General features: G+C 36.8%; 1 protein-coding gene across 1 annotated transcript in view; it reads right to left on the bottom strand.

Annotated features, from left to right (window-relative positions):
- MYO10 (myosin X) overlaps positions 1-24,508 on the bottom strand; it is a 219,613-nt gene that overhangs the window by 36,978 nt on the left and 158,127 nt on the right. The window contains exons 20-25 of the mRNA XM_075212913.1: positions 6,859-6,983; positions 6,131-6,245; positions 5,070-5,176; positions 3,040-3,345; positions 2,733-2,772; positions 255-1,148 (exon numbers count right to left, since the gene is read on the bottom strand). Coding sequence (XP_075069014.1) covers positions 255-1,148; positions 2,733-2,772; positions 3,040-3,345; positions 5,070-5,176; positions 6,131-6,245; positions 6,859-6,983 — 1,587 coding nt within the window. The remainder of the gene's footprint in view (positions 1-254; positions 1,149-2,732; positions 2,773-3,039; positions 3,346-5,069; positions 5,177-6,130; positions 6,246-6,858; positions 6,984-24,508) is intronic.

Genomic DNA, 24,508 nt, shown 5'->3' with positions numbered 1-24,508 from the left:
AACATTATTAAAGTGGAATTAACTTTTAACATGTAAACAAAGAAAAGTGCAGGGCTTGGCATGTAACATTAAAATGTATGGGTTGGATGGGTAAGAAAATAGTCCACAAACAAGTGAAAGAGAGCTTGAAATTCCTTGTTGATTTGGTCATGGGATTAGATAAAATAAGTCATATTTTCAACCAGTTATTTAAACCCAAACTGTCTAATTATTTAACATTTAAAAGGAAAAATAAACTTTAAGGAAAAACTTACTGAAGACTGAGCTCCTTCTGAGCTGAATCTGTATGCTGATGAACTGTTGTATGTTCCTATGGAGCAGTGATAGTCCGGAGACCACTGACTGCTGTGTGAATTAGAGAATGTCACGCTGCTCCCAGAGGTTATTGCTCCATCTTGATAATCATCATGGTCATAATCATAATCTCCATCTGGTATGATGAGGTTTTCAAGACCCTGTGGACCATCTGCCTGATTTTCTGGCACACAGTATGTAGACTCTCCACCAGGTGTTTTTTTTAAGGCTACTGGGTCTTGCCCAGGAGGAACTAGTACATTGTTTGGCGTAGCTGGAGGTGCAGGTCCAAGAGTATAATTCATGTAAGGATCTTCTTCTGAAGAATCATCACTGGTCCTAATACCACTTGTTCTTTGGTCTGAGTGACCATGCTCACTTGGATTAGGTGAGTCTTTAAATGCATCATCATCTGCTTCAAAGCCCTCATCTACTTCCTCTTCAGGATATGGTTGACTAAAGTTAAACGTTGGCTTTTCACAGCTAGCAATGCCATTGGGTTCATCTAAAAACACATCACTTACAGATAGTGACATCTCAATATTCTTAACACATTCATCAATCTCATCAAAGTTCAGGGACTCCAGAAACTCCTGGGCTGCTCTGCAGGCCTCTTCCTCTAGACGCTTCAACTCTTCATCACGGAGCTGCTGCAGCCGATGTAAAGATGCATCCGTTAAGGATAGTTCTTGTTTTTCCTTAATGCGCTGTAAATCATCAATTTCTCTCTCTAATCTGAGTATTTCTTCCACCTGCTTGTTTTCCTTCTGCTTCTCTAACTCACGCTTCTCTCCAGCCTCCTTTTGGGCTTCCAACATGGCAGCAAGTTCCTGCTGTATTCTGGCTTCTTCAGCCTACAATTATGTAGATGGAAGACATTATACTTCAATCAAACTAATCAATTTAATTCTTTCATATTTGTGTCTTGTTATTCAGTAAGTAAAAATTAATCAAAAGGCTCATCATTATAGTCTCTAAGACACACATAATACTCTTCATAAAGAGTGCTCTAATATGTTTCTTTCAAAATATATTTAATATGAAAGTGAGCAACAAATGTACATATCAGTTGTACCAATACAGCTGTATGGTAAACATGAACAAAGCTACAAATAGTACAATGGACTATTGACAGAAAGTAAATAAGACACACATCAGTACAAGACAAAACTTGAACCTGCGAGCACAAAGCTATCAGCAGGCAGGCCTACATGTATGTTAGGAGGTTACAGAGGTCAACGAGCACTTATACTATCCTATACTGCTCACAATTTGTATATAACACACTACCACAAATATCAGCCTGACAAATCATTTATTACAATTTGAAACATTCTATTAAATAACTGAAGTCTTATAACAAGAGAAGTAAGTAATATCATTTTAAGACCACAGATGATAGGTGAAAATGATTTGCAGAATATTTTTGCTAATATGCTTGAAATCCTAAAGCCACCAAGGGGTAAATTTATCAAGCTGCGGGTTTGAAGATGTGCAGATGTTGCCTATAGCAACCGATCAGATTCTAGCTGTCATTCTGTAGAATTTACTAAATAAATGATAACTAGAATCTGATTGGTTGCTATGGGCAACATCTCTACTTTTGATAAATTTACCCTGAACAATTTTTTCTGTCTGCAGCCAGAAAATCTTGTGGCTTCTATAGCATCTTATACCCCCAGCTTCAAAAGCTAATTGTCAAATGTCAACATCTTGCGATCTTGGTACACCCCTAGATCAACATGGCGGCTAGTGAATTAGAGTTAATGTAGTAAGTGTTGCAAAAAGGTCCAAAACAAAACAAAAATAGCTGTTAGAAGGAAACCCCGGGAAAGGTTCAGAGGAGATTTGTACTAGATATTTCCTGCACACCAACTCTGACAAACCCAGTGTAACCAATTTGTAAATATCTTTAGTGTGGCAACTCTACTTTCTGAAGAGCCTGACAGGCCAAGCCTATGAGGCTATTGATTAATATTTTCACTGTACTTTCCATGAATCACAGATGAATCAATGACATTAAAAGCTTCAGTGAAATTGTATTCAATAAATTTGGATGATAAAGTTTGCGGAACTCTGCTGCCTGTACTTTTAAAGCTCTATATTGTTACGCTATATTGAATTTTGTGTTTAGCATAGATAAGATACAGAGTTTGATGTCCTGGCGCTTAGAACTGTATCACATATTGTATTAAGGGTCAGTATACTGATGAACCTGTATTACAGTGCGGTATATGGATTTGCTACTAGACATGTTTGTAGGAGGATAAATCAGTAGTTATATAAATGTGTGTTTGCTACAGCATAGCCTGCAGAATAATCCTGGTATTTATTTACCTCTACTTCTCAATACAGTATATAGAAAATAAAGATTAGAAATAAGTTGATTTGTAATTTTTAGGCATATTTACAATACAAGTAATAAGTCATTAGGTTACCTGTTTGGCTAATAATGCTTCCTCTATTTTTTGCTTTTCCCTGTAAGTGGAAACATATGATTAGTAGGTGTGAAAGTTGATGTATATTATTATTATTTATATAATATCAGTATACTCAGCAGTGAATAATTGCAGACACAGTAATAAAACAATATCTGGGTATTAACAGACAAACACAAAGGTAAAAGGGCCCTGCTCCGAGTCAATTCGCCCAAAAAAATAAATACACCAATATTGTACTATAGGTCACATTATGCAGAAACACAAATTATGATTGTCTAGATATTGTGTCCTCATAGCCACATACCTTTCTTCTGCCTCTTTCCTTAGTCGTTCTTCTTCTTCCTTCTTTTTCCTCTCCTCCTCTATTCTCAGCCTCTCTTCCTCTTCTTTCCGTCTTCTTTCTTCTTCCTCTCTTTTTCGCCTCTCTTCCTCTTCTTTCCGTTTCTGCTCCTGGAGCTGCTTGTATATACGACGGGCTAGCTGCCCACGCAACTGCCTCTGGAAGGTCAGAGCTGCTTTTTTAAGACGTAAAAACTTTGTTCTCCACAGGAAAGCCCGGTAGTTCTTTTGTATCACAACAACGCAGTGAAGAACCTTTCTGTACTGCTTTCTGAGTAAACAAAGAAGAAGCTTGTTCCACAAACCCCAATCGATAAGACAGAATCCGTCCTATTTATGCATCTCTGTTACAGCAGGTGTCAAGGTGGCTCTGACACAACCACAACATAAATTAGAACCACAAGAAGCCATGCAAGGTCCTTACAGTGCCTAAATTTGCGCTAAGCTAATGTTAACACAGTCCAATCTTTATTTCTCCTGACATGACCGTGTTATGGAAAAGAGAGAATGAGCTCTGATATATGCCATGCCTACAGAAAAAGTAATTACACACAGCAGGATGCCTTTCTGGGTGACATATTGTCCTATATGTACTGCTAGGGCTCATATGCACATGAAAAGGGATTACCTCATTATGCAAACAGCTATTGAACAGGCTACTATTGACTTTCTGAAGACATACAAAGGTAAACAGATGCGTAGTTCTGGTCTGACTTCAATACATAATGTATGACACGTTGTTATCCAATGATTTTAGAAAAGGCAGAATCAGGGTAGTAATCCTAAACAATTTCTGATACAATCATTGTTTTTGACTGAAAGATAGGAAGGTAAAATAAGAGTTGTGTGAGGATATGAGGGTAAGTATTCAAAAATAAACTTAATTTGTATCACTTGAAAAGTAAACTGGCAAATTATAAATTGTTGGGTAGGGACAGTTAAAGGTTAACACTGATCTTGTGCAAGGAAAGATACGCCAAACTATAGTAATTTAATACTGAGTGCAAATAACTATTTCCAAAAATATACCCATCACTGTTGCCAGCCCTTCTATGGAGCGAGACTAGGAGAATAGAACAAAGGTTTTCATAAGCTTTCACTGTCCCAAAATCACTGCTGTTGTTGCTGACATTTTTACTCTTTTACATTTTTACAGTGAAGCTGTTTGTTTCGAACACAGAAAACATTTATTTAAAATATATAAAAATAGTGTAGGAAACAAATTTAAACTGAATATGTGACTATATTGGTGAAGTTTTTGTTTAAAGGCAAATGTCCAGCTGTATGAACAATTGCATTAATAAAAAACAACGGACAATCTCATGCCTTGGTTACTTTAACAAAATAATTTAATAACTATTATTGTTGGAATATAGTATACTAAATAAAAAAGCTAGTGTTGTATCATAATCATTACATAGGCTGTTTACATGTTTAAAAAAGCCCATTTTTCTATTAGACATAGTAAGTGACCACATTGCTTCAAGGAAAAAAAACATAACTAAAACAACAATAGTATTAAAATCTTTCTAGAAATAGATACAATGCACATGACTCCACTAAACGCCATCAAAGAGAGTCAGAATGGAGTCAAGGGGGTATATTAACTATACTGCGGGTTTGAAAAAGTGGAGACGTTGCCTGAAGCAACCAATCAGATTCTAGCTATCATTTATTTAGTACATTCTACAAAATGATAGCTCAAATCTGATTGGTTGCTATAGACAACATCTCCACTTTTTCAAACCTGCAGTTTAGCAAATATATCCCCAAGCTGTCATAACTGAGCTATGAACAAAAAATATCTCATGCTGACAGTTAAAAATGGTCAGTGTTGCCTAAGGCTACTTTAACATTTTAAAAAATATTCACAATCTCTAAAAGGGAAGCACACATTTCTGTACATCTAGTTTCAGAGCCAGCAATCTTGGTACCACAAATAACACAAAATATGAAAAACCCCTTTAGTCTAATGGCAGAATTTGTCTCACCCACCTTGCCACAAAGCCCATGATGTGCGACTGTATTACCAAGGCTGCCTTGTACACTTCAACCTCACGCTGCTTCTCCAATTTGTGCTCCAGGGGCTCTCGCAGAAAAACCTGTGCAACACAAAATATGAAGTCATTTCGTTTTGTGTGCTTGGGCGATTCATTTTCTACATCTGGAAGGTCTAAAATTACCAAGTTTTGAGGCTGACCCTTCAAACAAACAGCGGCTTATACACCACTTGATATGACAGGGGTAGTGAATGTTTAATTTGACAAAGCTAAACTCTAAGGGCCTGAATCATTAAGGAAGGTAAGGCAAAAAAATGAGTAAGTTTTCTCCTGGACAAAACCATGCAAGGGGTGCAAATTAGTTTATTATTTTGCACATAAGATAAATATTGGCTGTTTTTTCATGTAGCGCACGAATACCTGATAACTTTATTTGTACACTGAAATTTAAAGTTGATCTAGGACATGCTTTACCCCAACTATAAATCTGCTATCACATTTTAAATTTGCCTCCCCCTCCAATGCAACATGGTTTTGCAAATGTGCAAAGTTACTCATTTGTTATTTACTTTCCTTAATGAATCGGGCCTTAAGAGAACAATTCTATTGTGAAAAAAGGAGAAAATAGAGCTGAACATATATAGACTAAATAACTCCATACAAATATGACCACTTTTATTCCCAGTTTATACCTCGTTTGGTTATAAGCCGAGTCACACAGCATAAGGATCTGTTCACTGCCTACTTTGAGTGACACATTTATCTGGTAAGCAAACCACAAATTATTGCCTTTAGGCCAACACAGCTACAATAATCACAATGGTTTTTATATGTATGAGATATACTGTAATAATAAGGAAAGTCTGGTTCAATATTCTAACGTACAGTAAACATCTTCTATATTGAGCTCTGTGGGTGTATGACATGACAGAACTAAAAGCCGCTGATTTACTAAGCTATCACTGCAGCACGATCATAAATCACTGTCAAACATAGATATTCAGCTATTGCTCTACCCTATTAATACAACGTGAAAGAAACTGACAAGGGTATTACCTTGGTTTTTCCAAGCTGCCATTCAGTGTCTGTCATATCATGAAGATGAAGTAAAGTCTCACATTTGCCTTTCAGATCTTCAGGAAGGGTCAGATTTCTCATTAGAACTTTATATCTGGCAGAAGTAATCAAATAGCAAATAATGAGAGTTTGATAATTAATCGACAAAAGAAGACATAAGCTAAAATTAATATATTGTTAGTATTTCAATTTTAAATTATGCAAAAAAATCTTAATTATATAACATAAAAAGTGTATATAACACTGACTATGCTACTATTAATCCACATTAATTTAAAAGAAGCAAGTAAAGAAGAAATTATTCATAAGACATAATACATAATATTGATTAAATGATTCATTATTTCTAATAATTTCGTTGATAGTGTTCCAAATGACAGAAAAAAGAGATTAAAGATAATGTTAAAAGTCCAAGTTTACATAACCGTGATCATCTTGTAAAAGTGGAGACATAACAATGAAAGGCAAGCCTTGACTGTTGGCCTTGAGTCAATAAACCAGAAACATTTAATCTGAGTCCCAGATCAGAAATGTACATATTTGCACAATGCAATCATCTGCTGCTTTGTTACTCTAGAAAACTGGATGTCGTGAATGCACGCCACTGTCTTGTAGCTATAACTACTATAAATACTTTTTTGCATACTTGGCATAATTATCCATACAAATTATTAAGGCTTAAGAAGGAGAAACAATATAATGCTCACCTGAAATAAAAATCCTGAAATGGTCTTCTGACCGGAAAACCAGCTCTGCGGATCCTGACTGTCTCCAGCATTCCTGAGTACCGTAACTGGTTGAGTACCAGTGTCTGGTCAAACTGGTCTGGCATCTGCAGGAAGAACCGGACAGAACAGATAAATAAGTACATTCTTCTTCTGTTGCCTTGCAAGGAACACTGTGTCCTATTAAACATCACAAACCAGTTACAGTGAGTGATAACAGACAATCTGCTGAGGATTTGATACATCTCGTATCTGGTTTCTGCAGCTTATTTTATAACAGATGAAACTTTACAGACACATTGAACACAACTAGAGCTCTTTCAATATGTACAAATGACAATGAGAAATGATATACTTGACAATGTAATACTGTTCTTGTGTACATATTATACATATACACACCAGATTAGAAATGATTATTTATCATTCTCTCTGTATCCATTACTCTCCAGATTTTATTTTCATCTTCTCACTAGTACTTTATCTATTGCCACAAATAAAGTATTACCTAACAGAACAATTTACAAGCTAATTACCAGAGCATCACCACTACAATGTGTGTAAAATATATATGTTTAAACATCATTTTAAGTGTTTAGTTATCAGTTGTATAAGGATGCCTTTTTCCCCAACATTCACGTTTTTTTCAAATATATTGTAATAAATGCCCTCAAATGTGAAGCTGTGGCTGTAATAACAGAGTCATTCCTATATCGTCTTAACGGCTTTTCATTAATAACCATGTTGAAAATATTGCCTTCTCTTATGCTGATTTGTCTGACACACGTGGAATTTGTACTACTATCCATGCTAGCTGTAACTGTTAGCGTATGAGCATCATGCTTGTGTTATGATGCTTAATTATAAACATGTATCTGCTATTATGGTTATTGTATTCCTGTAGGTCATATCTGGACGATAATTGTCACAGAATCTGTATCATCCTATAAATATACTAAGATATTGGTAGAGATATGGATCAATTGCCTCCACATTGCAGTGTGTGTGGACTTAAAATGAGACACTACCCTTTATTTAATTGAAAAGCATAAAGGCATCAAACAAGAGAGTAAGTAAAACCACTACTTAAATGTAAAAATTAAATTTTTTAAATTTTAAATGATTTCTCCATTTACTTTACATTTTAACAGAGCTACAGTTTAATGTCAGGTTTTTACTGAACATTGTATTTTACCTACACACTCCAAAACGGAACAACTGCGTTTTGGTATTTAGTTGTCTTTAACGTTTTGTGTGGGACCCAAATATAGATCACCAAGACATTTAGACTAGCTTTTCATTATTAAAAGTATTCAACAATTACTCACTGTTTGTATTTATTGGTGTACTGTATTACTGGTTTCCTTTTTCACCAACAAGTTAGACAATAAAAGCAAGTTACTGATTGTTCTGATATTTAGTGCAAATTGTGCACCTAAGTACAGCATTAGTAAATCTTAAAAGATTTAATTTTCACATTTTTTATATGACTTTACCTGAATACCCAACAGTGATCTGGCAACTGTATAGAGCATCACAAAACCTGCCAGCCTTGGTCAAAACCTGCTAGATCAAAACACTTCTAAGATCTAATGCTGTGTTCAAAATGAGATATAAATAACAAAAACTAGAGTAAATAAAGCTTTTATTTATAGCAACAACCCCAGTTTAGCCCCCTTCACCAGACTTATTTTTGTTACGCTCTGCCTCCACTATAAATTGTATAATAAAATACTTATAATATACCACATTTGGCATTGCTTTTTTCACTTGACTTAGATTTACATGAAGAACAAGATGCTAAGTGACCTGAACCAGTGAAATGCATATAATGAGGTGCCTCTGATGCTGGGATGCAGGCTTAAATGTTTTGATCAAAATATGAACGAACACCTCAAGTTTCAATTTTGTTTTATACACACAGATATGCAGTGTTAGAGATAAGCACTGACAACAACTGTCTTTTCCCAGTTAAATGGAGAGACCTATAATGAATTATTATTATTATCATTTATTTGTTGGGCGCCACAGGGTTTTCGCAGCGCCTTACATAATACGAACAGTAGACCATACAGGGTAAAACATCACAGAACAATAAACACTAAGTACCAATGCTTTGGAAACTCCGGGCAGACATATGGAGTGAGGGCGGAGCAGAAGAGTCGGTATGAAGACAGGAGGGGAGAGGGGCCCTGCTCATACGAGCTTACATCCTAAGGGAGGGAGGACAAAACAGGCACGAAGGGAGGCAGTGATGCAATGGAGAAAAAGGGACCAGGGGAGAGGAGGGAGAACAAGCAGAGTGGATGAGGGGTTAAGTGGATGGTTGGTAGGCTTTCAGGAACAGGTGAGTTTTGAGTGCCCGTTTGAAGGAGCACAGATTGGGAGCGAGACGGATGGAGCGAGGGAGGTCATTCCAGTGCAGGGGGGCACTGTCTTAGTACATGTGTTCCGTCACCATATTAATCCTTCTCCTAAGACGTGCATTATGTAAATGTGATGATCTCTCAGTGGCCTCTTTGACCCTGAGAAGCCAGAGGACACTGACTACGTGACAGATATGTTTTACATAGTCTATATATATTTTCCATGTATCTTGCAAATGTGCTAAATTCGTATGAAATGCTTAAGCAGGATATTACAAACCATCAACCAACTGGTTCTTCCTTGTCCACTAGTCATAACGTGATGTATTCAGTTCTGTTATCTTTAACGTTATTAAAGATAATTCATGTATTATAAGCTCATAAATTATGTTTCTTTGTTTGGTGTTTTATCCCCATTATCTGTTTGTTAATCTAAACATGGCTCCCTGAAAATCTAGTACAAAATATACAATACCATCATCTTTGCAATATTGTAATATTGTCACTCAGCTCAGAGAAATACATGTTTATTAACTGTGAAATCAAGCCTCTTGCCTAATATACATGCATATACAACCAATACAACACACATGCAAAGTTTCTGTTATACAACATGATGTATCCTTGACAAATGTGAAATTAGTATGGTATGTGGGTGTATTTGCACTTGAATTACATTTGTGAGGAAAGTAAGGAAATGAAAAGTGGGTGTTGTTTTAGAAGTTATACCTAGATATGACATACTTGCCAAAGCTGGCTTGTTCTACCAGGATTCTGGAGACCTGAGTCATTAATGAGAGCAAAGCATAAAAAAGCAGTAACTTTGCACCTGGGCAAAACATGTTGCATTGGAGGGGGAGGTAAATTTAAAATATGCAGATATATTAATATTTCGGTATGGCATGTCAAGCAATGAGTGTAGTGCTGGTGGAGGTTTTCACTAGAGAGTGATGGGTTTTATTCTCCTTGTAGAAGTGATATCAGGTAGCATGTACTTCAGATTTTTACCTCCAGTTTATCTCAGGTATAACTCCGAATTATACTATATCAGTCTTAATCCACTTGTTACAAAACACACTTTGAACTAAACACACTTTCTGATCAGCCAACATTGGCTTGCAGCCACTACACACTGTGGGCCTGAGTTATTAAGGAGAGCAAAGCATAAAAAAGGAGTAACTTTGCACTTGGTCAAAACCATGTTGCTTTGGAGGGGAAGTAAATTTAAAATATGGGAACAGATTTATAGTTGGGGTAGAGCATTTACTAGATCAACTTTAAATTTCAATGTAAAAATAAAGCTACCAAGTATTTGTGTGCTACATGAAAAAAAAACAGCCAGTATTTAACTTATGTGCAAAAGAAGGTAAATACTGGCTGTTTTTTCATAATAAACTAATTTACACCCCTTGGAGTCTAACATGGTTTGTCTTGGAGAACATTTACTGCTTTTTTTGCTGTGCTCTCCATAATGACTCAGGCCCTGGGAGAGCTACCTAGAACTCAGGAGTCTCCTGAACATTCTGGGAGATTGGGCAAATATATGATGATCATTTTTTACTACAGAGTTTAATAAAAAATAAAAAATGTTGCTTAAATCGACAGATAGCAATACTAGAAAAATCAGTAAAACATGCTTTATTTTTTGATTAAAGTGTTTTTTAACGATGATCCTTTCTGCATAGACTGGCCCTGTGAAGCTGTAAGTTACCTCTTACTACTATGGGCCAGTAGCGAATATTTTCTTGATGACTGATTCTTGATTTTGACACTCCAAAAACATACTGGTAGGTTAATTGACTGCTAACAAAGTGACGCGCGTGCGTGCGTGTGTTAGGGAATTTAAACTGTAAGTCCCAATGGGGCAGGGACTGATGTGAATGAGTTCTGTGTACGGCGCTGCGGAATTAGTGGCGCTCTATAAATAAATGGTGATGATAATGATGATAATACATATACAGATCCAGATTTCATAGTTGGCAACATTTTAGTATAATTTCCGGGTCACCTTGTTGCTGAGAAGATGCATCTGAGCACATCGAGTATGATACCTTCTGCATGGGTCATTTATGTGCAACAATCCCCATCAACAACCTTATTGACCTATTATGTCTATAATATTGTTTTCCTTTTCTTTTTTTGCAAGCAATATTAACTTAGGATGGCTTGGACAGAAGAACAGATAGTGACAATTGGATTCCGTATACAGACGAAGAGGAATTATACTACTTACTTGTACAATTATGAAAAATAGGGATGTTTTCAAGGGCAAATATTTACAATCCAGGACTGTCCCTGAATATTGAGACAGTTGGCAACTACGCCATATTGATCAGATAAGTCTGAATCTTACTAATACATACAAGCAGGCCTGACTTTATAGCCCTGGGGCAGATGGAAAGCTGTTACATGTACACAGCAGACTGCTCAATAATAAAGATGAGAAATGAAAGTTACTTTAGATCACATTAGTTTTACTTCATCAAAGACAGCACCTGAAAGATCACAGAGATGCATTAAACAAAAGGCAGACTATAGAAATCATTTGCTTGCTGTTTTGCATAACATGCGGCTATGCTGTGATACATGTTTGTTGATGTTATCTCAGATCGCCAAAGAACTTCTGCAAATAAAACATGTGACTTCAAGTATACCATTAATAATTAGTCTTGCTTGCAAGTAAAAACTGCAGTTATTTATTTTGCTTATGAACTGCTTCAATCTAAGTGCAATTAGCAGTTCTGCATTAGCAGATCTGCATGGCAGTTATGTTTAGAAACAAGTCCAGTCAGTCCAGGTTAGCTGAAAACATAGACGGGTCCTTTAGCGGCATCTGATAAGACAAAGTGACACAATATCTATTCAGCAGTAGAGACTGACAACAAATTGCTGTGAGTTACAGTGTTCAGGATTCCTTTATCAATGTATCTCAACCTTCCATGAATCTAACAATCTACTGTTGTAAGATCAAATTTACAAGATGACCTGTCTCCCACAAACACACATTTTCTGGGCTGCTCCTGTATTTATTAGAATGCTGCCTATCTTATCGGTTCATATCAGGTACACTTTAAAAAAACAAAAAACCTTGGTTTCTTTTTTGATAGTCATGCAGACAACATCATTTTGTCATTTTGTGCTTTTTTTTTTAATGTGTACTGCTGAAGCAGGAAAAAACTAAAAATCTCCTCACCCTACATAACATGGTATGTTTTATCATACCTCACAACTGTCCCGATTGAGGTGGGATAGTCCCAACCTGAGAGCTGTGTCCAGCTGTCCCCCTTGTGGATATCTTTGTCCCGTGATTTGAAAGGTTGGGCGGTATGTGCCGTTCACTGAGTGGAAGGGAGTGTGACCAGATCCAACTGTGATGAAGACTGTTGAAGATTGTCCAGATTTGTGGACCTCCACTCCTGGGAGGTATCATCAACATTTATTTATATAGCGCCAGCAGATTCCGTAGCGCTTTACAAATGGGAACAAACATTAATAAAACAATACTGGTTAATACATACAGACAGAGAGGTAAGAGGGCCCTGCTCGTAAGCTTACAATCTATGGGAGGTATGGTTTATTGTGGCGTTAGGTAAACCAAACCCACTTGTAAATGGAATAAAATTAGTGATACCACATATGTTGTACAAAGACTGACAATTCTAAAGACAAATAAAATCAGTTTCTATTTATCTCTTCTTTTTTTCTAGAATATCACCCAAAAGTGTGTCATGCCAATAGTTCTTAGTGAATACTCTGAATACTGATTCAAACAAGAGGTTGCCTCCACCATGTGTAGGTGATATGTACACTTTAAAATCACCATATAAGTGTGCCTATGCTCTTCATGTTGGGAGAAACTAGCAATGTCCACTACACTTAGGGGCACACTGGTTTTCTTACAGCTACTGAACATTCTATTTATTATGTAGTATTACCTTCTCTCTTCTAGACCACCCTGACACTCATTGTGCTAATGATTTGCAGACTGTGGTCCTTATTTAGGGTAAGGAGCAAAACCAGCTACATGGTATAACTATACACCAGAACAGACCATACTGTAATGGAATTGAATGCATTATTTTGCATGCAGCACACAAATACTGGGCAACTTTATTTTTACAGTGTGATTTCAAATGGTGCTAGGACACACCCCCTCACAACTCTAAATCTTTCTGCAGTGCAACATGGTTTTGTCAGGGTGCAATATTGCACCTTACAAATGATTTTACTATAAATGAGGCCCTATATCTGTAGAGATCTACAGAACTCTGGCCTGTTTGAAGTCTCCCCAAATAGATATGCATTTATTTGTAAAAGTTTTGGTGTTATTAGTTAATTTATATGATTTAATACAGTCATAGGAACCATGATACACTTAAGGGGCCGCATGGATAACCCTGTAAACTTAAAAAAAAGGCTGCATATTACCCTTAATCTTAGTAATAAGTTAAACAATATATTTAATCAAAGAAAGACACACCTAACTGTAATAACATATCATCAGACATTTTAAACAACTGTTATGAACAAATCTGATAACAAAGAAGGAAGGAGCTGAGTGAGGCAGGTGATGGCTCAGAGGGGCCCTGCAGACCTAGTGCAGCCTGCTGCCTATCACTGATTTACTACATGTCTAAAACAGGCCACACAATGCTAATCCTGCTGCTCAGCTCTATTGCCGAGTAACAGGATAACTATCCTATTGGGCTACACACTAGGCTGGCCAAATTGTACGGCGTCTGTCCATTCAATGCTTGGGCCTGTTAGTGAGGTCAGAAGATGATCCCATCTAATATGCCGTATTATTACGCAACATCACAGTAGTTCTGGGGTCACATACGCTGTGATACGGGAAAATAGGTTGACAAAGCTGGTAATACTGCAGTGTATAAAATATTTTCACATAACCTCAAATGTTACAATATTAGATTCAAATTAATAAAAGAGAGAACATGACATGCAAAAGTTCGTATACTCAGTCAGTATCTGTAACCTCAGTAAATAAATATTTGACGTAGCAAGCTATAAACAAATTTCTATTGTTGTTCTTTAAACCCCCTTCCCATAGCAATTATATGTACAAAACATCCTTAAGTCTGCTTGTTCTAACAATACACTAGTCAGGGGGCTAATCACTTCTCTTTCTTCAAAGTAATACATGTTTAATTCTGAGGTGAGTTTCACATTGTTGTCTTACTAAAATATTTATCCTCTTAACTTCAATATCTTCACTGATTGTGGGACATTATAATATAATTACAATAAAGGCATATTAACCTCAAATGTTTTCTTTATGTGTGTTGTATGCAGGTAGGGAAATGTGAAAATACTGCCCATGAATGATTTTATGATCTATATTTTGATAAAGACATTTCACTGGAAGAGAATTTGTGGCAGCTACATGTCTTAGCTGGTTGTTTACTATTATGTGTTTGTTTTGTCTTGCAGATCTGAACAGTTTTCAGACAGTTCTAGTATTTCATTCAGTTTCTAAACAATGTATCCAACAGTTGAAATTTTGAACATTTGTAAAGATTTTTTCTGCCTTGTAAAGGGCTCAAGTACATAAAATGCCTTTAAAAAACGTAGACAAAACAAAGCATTGAGGCGTGATCTCAAGGCTCTCCTGCAGCATAGTGCAATGAAACTAATGATCGTTGCCAAAAACACCCTAATATTGAGGTTTAGCACCTCTGAACGCTGCGGGCAACGTTGAAAATAAAGCGATCACTTGTCACAAAGTGAGTGTATGAACAAGTCCATTGGCTTACATTATTTTTTTGCTTATCAGGCTTTATGAGTCTCATTTCCATTTGTGTTTGGGAGCAGTGGTGGAACAATGCAACCTGATATTTCTACAAGTGAACGCTTTGTGGTCAAGAGTGTGACCTCCTTTGCCGACCACCCATTTGCAAGTGCTGGTTACCACCGCACATGAAATGTGATCCTTGGCCCATGACGTTTCCATAACACTAGTTAGTAACCGGATTACAGATTTATAATTATAGGGCCTCATTTAGAACTGGACACATTTTAAGCATGCCTATTTGCGTATATGGAGTCAGACAAAAACAGTAGTACTGTCCAAGCGTACGCCAGGTAAATAAGTGTGCACACACGCCTAACGATAACAAAGAGATATGGTTTAACAGTGTTAATAATTGCATTACCCTATTTGTAAACACCACAATAATGTAAAAAAGTATAATTTACCCTATAAAATATAGTTAAATACAAACACCTTCACATCTGTCCTTTAACCCTTTAAAAACTATATGGAAATCATGTTTCCTGCAGTAGTCCAAATGGAAAAAAACAAATTAGCAATAAACTCTTGGAATTATGCAATGCGAGGTCTTCACCTATAGCAAGTTGCCTTCCCGTAGAAAACATTATTCTCACAGGTACTCAGATGCCTCCAGGTCTTGTACGCAGAGTAGTTAAAGTTTATATTTGAAACCAGGTAGCGATAGAATATGGAGACTGTAAGTAGTAGTACACACAGACGATATACACAAAATAACCTGCACTGATGAAAATGGGCAAAAGCAGACAGCAAACAGGATTACCAAGGTCAAGCAAGAAGGTCAGGGCGAACAGTGAGCAAGGAAGATCCAAAAACAAAGTAAACTGTGGAGGCGGGCAGCAGAAATGGAATATCCAGGGACAAGTAGGGTCAGGTAATACAACAGACTATATGATTTTAGCAACACAGTAGGCTTCACAGGGCAAAAAAACCACTATAACTGGTAGGGAGGCTAAAATAGTGTGAGCCGTCGTGATTAGTGCGACGGATCATAAAACCCTGTATATCCCTGTTCTGCTTCTCCAAACTAAAGAGACATGATTCTTAGATACACCAAAATCTAGATACAAATGCAGATGTACACTATGCTTGTGCACATCACAGTACGAAAATTGTTTTCTTATGGAAAAAAAAGGTGTACGCCCAACTCAAAGTTAGCCTCATAATCTTTTTTTCTTTCCTAAATATTGTGAAGGTTCTGCATAATTTTTCTTTGATGCGCTGTGTAGCAAAATTCTATAGAATCCTCGTATATACTAATACCGATAATATATAATTAACTACATAAAGGCTGGCACAAATAAAGATTAAAATAGTAGTAAAAGACCCAAATCATTTCTAATAAAATATTGTGCCTTATATATTAATATCTTAAAATACTGTACCTTTTGGAGACCTATTTGTTCCAAATTAAAATCTTAGCCAATGCTAATAATAATTTGACTACACTCTTCACTCTTTTCATGACACGGGAGAGGCAAGAGCATGACCCTGTCCAACTGACTTGCACGTGGAAACCAAATGCCTCCGCTTTTCCATAATGTGTTATTAATATGGTCTAATGTCAAGCCAATGAAACGTTCTGAATGATTAATTTCATCACTGTATGGCTGCTCCGCCATCTATCTATCTCCATTGTCAACGGTTATCGCTTCTTTAAAAATCAATCAGGCTCCTGGATGGGGGATAAATTAGCATGATAAACAGGCAGTGGGAAGCCTATTACATAGCATCTGCTATTCCATGGTTATTTTAGCACAATTGAAAAACAATGAATTGCATCGTCCTTAACTTGATTAAAGGCCAGTGATACATTCTTTCTTAATCTGATCTGTTTATCGAAAACTATGTTAAGTTTATGGCGTGCTGTTTATGATTTCTGAAACATGACACATATGCATGCATGTACGCAAACACAACTACATTCACGGATACATATGGATATACGGGTGTATATATTCTTCAGAACAAATTGTGAGAGTCTGTGGATGTGTGTTTATGTCTGACTGAAAAACACCAATGGTAAACAAGTGTTTACATAGATGGAAAACAGGAGCGCAATAAAATACTTCCCAATCCGGTTTGCTAAGATACTATGGGAGTCACATTTTGCTTTAACTGCTAAAAAAAATACCTTGAGAATACTGTATTTTCTACAGTTATGTAAATAAACAATTCTTGGTGAATTTACTGTTACGTGTGATCTCACTAGAAGGAAAGAAACAACAAATCCTATTTTTGGGAGAAACAAGCTAAGAAAACCCTAAAATTTAAATAAACATCTAACTACAGTAGATATGTCTTTGATCAACATAATAGCAACATAATATTGTTTACCTGAATGCAAACTTGCATGGATTACATTGCACATTCATCGATGTATCTGTTGCCAAGTCCAGGGGACCCTCAGGAAACAACTGATAATTCAAACTATGTTTAACTAAGAGAGAATTGCTTTGTGCATAAAAACATTAGTTAATATCTTTCTATGGAAAACTGAAGACTTCCCAGTGGGCCCTAAATTATATCAGAACCTTTAGTTGTGCAAATATTGTTGTAGTTAAAGCACAGAAAATCAAAACACCATTTAAATAAGCAGTCATTCATCACACTCTGCTAAAATCAGTAAGTATCAGTATCTTACCAGATATGGATCTACCACTTATGGAAAATAAAAGAGTGCAAAACAAAGTACAAGTTCTCTATTGATCTGCAAACATTTAGGGTTAATTTAAATGTTGCTTAGGAAAAAATGAATATATAACCTTAGCTTTCTAGCTTTCAGAATACCTGTTAAAATAGACAATGTGACAACGTGATTCATAGATGTCATGCTGGGTGGCTGAAAAGTCTTGTTTTTTGTCCCACTTACTAAAATAATGTAGAATAGTGACTTCTCCTGTACAAACAATGTCACAAGGACCTGATTTTTTAGATCCTCACCTTACCACAATTGTTATTACAGTCAATGCCACCTCTTTCAGCAAAAGAAAGCATACTGTATATTCTTTGTCTGGTACTATTAACTGAACAGGGCATCCTATTCTTATCATTCTGCTAAATGTAGGGCAGTCATTCAAGGCAAAAAACACAAAACCGTAGAAATCACAAAGCTGGAATTTTGTGTTTTACCATTCACCGAAATATCTAGGTCAGTGTACGGAAGGCTGAATTTCCATCCACCTAATCTCAAGAAGAAAGAAGAATTACTCTTATTTATTTTTTTTGCAATCTAAGTTTTATTTGTTTTTTATGTAAATATTTTTCTCAGAGAGAGTATAAATAATTGTCATTGGAACAATGGCCCATCCGGCTGTCCATATTGTAGAGATATAAGGGCCTACTTATCAAGCCCTATAACATGCGGAAACAGCCTTTTCTGCATGGTTTAGGTATTTTTAAGTAAAGTGATCATTTAACAAAAGTCTAACGCAGGAGATATCAGCGAAATCTCATGCATTAGACAAATTACTGCACAATCCAACATTCCCGATCATGCTCAATGGGGACTGCAGTGTGGCCAAAAAGCTTAGAGCATTCAGCTCAGCTTTTTGAATGTATAGTAGCACATAAAAGCTAAGGATTGTAACCCTTGTAAATGTATATGTATATAGCACCACTCTGCAACATTATGAATACATTATTTCCCCCCTACTATATTTATTATATTTTACAGAGAAAAACAACAATTTATTAGAAACATAAAACGTCCGCATATCCTTAGAGAACATGGAACTCACAGAAATCGAGTCAATAGTAAGGCATGCTGGATTTGTCATCTTTCCCCAGTCTAGCATGCAGTGTACAGTCACTATAAATACCAGTCTTAGAAGGCATCCATATCTTATTCACCCTTCAATGTACCAATATCAATAAAAACAAGCCCTGCTCACTAACCAATTATGAAATCTACTTTTAGATTTAAGTTCATTTAGTCTTATATTAGTTTCTGAAGGGAAGTGAAGAAAAGTCAGGAGAAAATAGAAACCTCAGGAATGCACATTTCTAACAGCAAAAAATAGACATGTCCTGGAAAAAGAGGATGTCTGGTAACCCAAGATGCATTATGATCCATCACAACCAGAAATCACAGACACAGACAAGCAGCAGCATCTACAGTACAGTAGATAAGTAAACACAAGATGTTATAAAAGTTGTAATTTATACAGAGTTGTAGTTACACGTTTTGCAAGGATGCACTATAAAGTCACTAAATTTACCTTCTATACATGAAACACTAACATTCCTTAAATGACACTTTATATATGTACTTTATTTCACTGTCTTTTTTGCTTCAAACATGCTAGACTATGTGACTCGTGTAGATTTGAACGCAAACTGCGTTTAAAGCATATAATACGCTTTTTTACTTCTGTGTATGCCCACAAAGCACTAGTTATGTTTGCAGCCATATGCATCTGGCGCTTGCGATTAAAGACATGGAATGGGGTAAGAAGGGGGGTGTAAGGGTGTCTTGGAGCAAATGCGACTTATGTAGACTGAGACACAGACGCATGTCCAGGAGATGGGAAACTTGCGGGAGCTCGATCATTAGTGTAAGTTATGAACTGACAGTGATAGCAATCAGCTTAGATATGTCTAGCACAACATAGCCGTGTAGGATGTGTCTTTTTTTGGGATACATTTTCCGTCTGCGTTTTTGCCAGAAATAACATCCAGCTCTTCATGAGGCCCTATATGTGGTGTTTTACTCACTGAGTAAGAGAGATATATGGCTGTCATCTGGAAATTATTATTTTATCACAACTATTTCAAGATAAAACAAATAAAATATAATTTCATTAATAAAAAATAAATATAAAATAATTCAAATTATAGTTATAAGCTTATTCAGAATTACAAGACAAGATTTTAAACATCGGGGTAAATGTATCAAGCTGAGATTTTTCCGGCGGGTTTGAACAACCAATCAGATTCTAGCTATCATTTATTTAGTACCTTCTACAAAATGATAGCTAGAATCTGATTGGTTGCTATAGGCAACATCTCCACTTTTCAAACCCGCCAAAAAACTCTCAGCTTGATACATTTACCCCATGGTGTAATTAAATCATTTGAGAATCCCTGCAGTCTTCCTTGGATGTGCTTGCTGTAGCAGAAGTCAAACCATAGTATTAGGTTACTGGGTTGTCCACATACTATTAAACATTTTGCAAAATATTATTTTGAAATAATCTAGTGAAATGAACTTTAGCTGTGCAATAGTTTTATATATATGGTGTATTATGTTATTCACATGTAATATTTTGTAACTTATCTTCTGTCTTAGTTTGATTATTTTGGTTTACTGTTTGTGCTTTTGTACATCTAGGGCACTTACCCATTAAAGCTGTTATTTTCAAATTTGTATAAAAAGACCTAATCATATTAATAATACAGACTCTATGAAAATAATGTATTTTAAAATGTGCTAATTTATAAACGTTTTTATCTTATAATACTTTGCATCATGTAATATATTGATATAGCAATCAAATTGGTGCACTGGTAAATATACATGTAACGTAAAGATACTATGCTGTGTAGAAGATCCATGTTGATACTAACATACAAAACCAGTTCTTGATATTGGTAATATTATTGTTAATCTGACATGCAACTTAAAATGAGCATATTTCTATATTTCTTAATAGTATTATTTGATAGTAGAGATAAATCTCAAAAGTATGACATCCATTCCCATATACAACATGAAAATATTTCTACATCCATGAACTGAAACATGTAGGGAACAAAAAAATAAAATATACAACACAACGTTCCAACTGAAAAGTAGGTTTTAAAGCCAGACCTGAGGTGTGACAGATCTCCGTCCTACTTGTCTTTGAATCGAACTGCTTCAGGTCACAGAAAATCCTGCTAGCTATTCCCTGTTCCTAAGAAATGTGTAATAATGCCAGCACACTTACCTTTCCTTTATCCCTCTCCTCGCTCAGTTTGCTTTCACCTAAAAAGTCTGCATGCTAGCAATAACTGCTCCAAACTGAAATCAGGCACCGTGCACGCACACAAAACAAGGCTTTATTCTGCAGGCTGGTATTTCAAGTCTCCCATGTGATATCTTTGGCTGAGCTTGTTTAATTAATTCCTTCTTGTGCTCAAAGGAAGTCACACTTGGAAGACAGCCTTGCAGTTTCAGTATATCAGCATACACTGAGAACCAACAGCAAGTAGTATAACGAGAGCCACTAGGACTGTGTGTTTAAATAACTTGTACAGCCAGGAAAATACTTGAGACTTTACAACAAATACCATTCTTAGAGCAGTCAGTTCCAAGAAAAATAGACAACCTGCTGCAGGTCTATCCTGTCTTTGCATACACATCCATGGGGCCTAAACTATGTCTATTTGTTATTTTGAGCATTGCAAGTCTTCTCCAAACCATCTCCAGGGCAACTCAGCCAGCTGGATGTTAACTTAAGTGGTTTTTGTGAAGGATTATTCTTGTTTTACAAAAAGTTGGTTCTCCACATTCATCAGGAAACTCTATGAAAATAAATTGTTTTCAATAACTTAACAAATAATTTAGATTTATTAGTTTACTACAAATATAAATGGAATCAAGTTTAATAAGACATAGGGGTAAATGTATCATACTCCGGTTTCTTCAACTCACGGGAGTTCGGCGAGATGACAGCTAAAATTTAAAGCGGCGCTGCCTTGTAAAGGGAAACTTTCAAGTTTCCCTTTACAAGGCAGCGGCGCTTTAAATTTTAGCTGTCATCTCGCCGAACTCCCGTGAGTTGAAGAAACCGGAGTATGATACATTTACCCCATAGTCTTGAAATATTGTGATGAAGCTTCTGTACTGACCATCGCATATTCGTCAACTCTGCATAGATGACAAATATTTGCTGTGCATTGAGCAATTACACTAAAGGTATTGTGATCATTGAAGAAATAAAGAAAACAATTTTACTACTAGTAGAGAGGACAAAAAAATGAGAGGCTTTTACCAACATATGAAGAGAGACTTGAGTAAGGGTCCCAACATACACAAAGAGGTGAGAGGTTCAGCATAATACCCTGGAGAGATAGAAGTGAGAGCCCCACATAGTATAGAAATGACAAACAAGAACCTTGATCTAGACAGAGAGAAGAGAGAGACCAAGCACCTAACTCTAGAGTCTAGATGATAAGAAGACACTCTATATGGAGATAAGTGAAAGAACCAGTGCTCCTCTCTAGACAGGGGGAAGTAAAGAAACAAGTGCTTTGCTCTAGACAGAGAGAAGTTAGAGAACAAGTGTCCCATTCTAGACAGAGGTAAAAGAAAAGCACCCCTTTCTAGATGGAGAGAATGAAAGAACAGGCACTCTGCGCTCAGCAGAGAGAATTGAAAGAACAAAGACTCTACTCTACACACAGAGTAGTGAGAGGACAAGTGTCCTGCTCTAGACAGAGATGTGAAAATACAAGTGCCCCAATCTAGACAGAGAAAAGTAAATGTGCTACACTCTCTGTTAATGAAGTGGGAAGGTAAGTGGTCCACTATAGAGAGACAGGACATTAAAGGAACCTCACTGCGGAAAGAAGTGAAAAAATAAGGTAAAGGGAGAGAACAAATGCCCACTCTATATAAAGAGAAATAACAAAACTAGTATCCCACTCTAGAAAGAGAAAAGTGAGAGAACAAGCACCCCATTCTACACAGAGAAATGTGAACATGTCCCACTCTGTATAGAAGGAAGAAAGAGAATAAGTCACCCACCATGTAGAGACATAAAAGAACAGGAACCTCACTCCAGAGAGAGAACAAGGGCCCACTTTATATAAAGAAAAATAAGGAAACAATTGTCCCACTCTATAATGAGAGAAGTGAAAGAGCAAGTGCATCACTCTAGACAGAGATATGTTAAAGAACAAGTGCGCACTCCAGACAGATGGAAGTGAAAGAACAAGTGCACACTCCAGACAGATGGAAGTGAAAGAAAAAGTGCATCACTCTAGACAGAGATATTGTAACGATACTGGTGGTATTATCTGAAGCCCAATAGCCGAGTAGATATCCAGAGAGTAGTCAGACGTTTGCGGGGTCGGTACACAAGCGGGTAGTCAGACGTTTGCCGGGTCGGTACACAAGCAGGTAGTCACAGATGCAAGGTAGAGTAGCAGGTAGCAGGAGCTGAGCAAGCAGAATACTCAAGCATAGGTCTGAACCAGGAAGTGCCATTTATAGGCCCAAACAGGAAACAGGATCCAAGATGGTTTCTCTTTGATTCCAAACTGGCCATCTTGGATAAGGGCAAATCTAAGGGCAGGTTTGCAAATACAGAGACCTCTAGTGGTCGGAGGTGCAAATGTCAAAGTAATTCCTTACAGTATTCCCCCCTTTCAATAACGTCCTCTGGACGGTGCTTTGCAGGGTTTCTCCGGGTATCTTTGATGAAATTCACGCAGCAATCGAGGTGCATGGACGTTATCTTCTGGTTCCCATGAATTGTCTTCTGGTCCATATCCCTGCCATTGTATCAAATACTGAAGTTTATTTCTAAATATTCGTGAATCTAGTATTTTCTCTACCAGAAACTCTTCATGTTCATCAATTTGAACAGGATCTGGAGGGGGCAAGGTGCGACCAGGAAAAGGATTTGAAACTACTGGCTTCAGTAAGGAAACATGAAAGTGAGGATGAACCTTCATAGAAACTGGGAGTTCAAGTCGAAAGGCAGCTGAACGGACTTGTACCAAAATTTTAAAAGGACCTATATATTTCGGTCCTAATTTAGGAGTAGGCACGCTTACTTTTAGGTTTCGTGTAGAAAGCCAAACATTGTCGCCAGCATTTAAAACTGGTGCAGCTTTACGATGTCTGTCTGCAATTCTCTTATAACTGTCCTGTGCATGTTGCAATGTCTCTCTTAATACTTTGAGGTTATTTTGTAGCGACTCTAGTCTGGATGTAACAGCAGGTATAGAAGAATCCCGTGGAAAATTGGGGAGTAAGTCTGGATGATATTCCAAATTGGCATAAAAAGGACTTTGTCTTGTGGATGAGTGTTGCGAGTTGTTGTATGAGAACTCTGCCATTGGCAGAACATTAATCCAGTCATCCTGCAGACGGCAAATGTAGCACCGTAGGTATTGTTCTAAAGTCTGATTGGTGCGTTCTGTTTGTCCATTGGATTGAGGATGGAAAGCAGTTGATAATCTGATATTAATGTTAAGAGCACTACAAAACTGCTTCCAAAAATGTGAAGTAAATTGTACTCCTCGGTCAGAGACTACATCATCAGGGACTCCATGTAGACGAAACACTTCCCTGATTAGTAATTCTGCTGTTTCTTTTGCAGAAGGAAGTCATTTTTGTGAGTCGATCTACAACCACCAGAATTGTAGTCATACCCTTGGATGATGGTAAATCTACAATAAAATCCATAGAGATTGAACCCCATGGATGAGAAGGAACTGGCAAAGGCTGTAAAAGTCCAAGTAGAGC

The sequence above is a fragment of the Mixophyes fleayi genome, chromosome 5, assembly GCF_038048845.1.
Source record: "Mixophyes fleayi isolate aMixFle1 chromosome 5, aMixFle1.hap1, whole genome shotgun sequence".
Taxonomy (NCBI): Eukaryota; Metazoa; Chordata; class Amphibia; order Anura; family Limnodynastidae; genus Mixophyes; species Mixophyes fleayi.
Note: the sequence above shows the minus strand (reverse complement) of the source record. Positions and strands in the feature narration are given on the sequence as shown.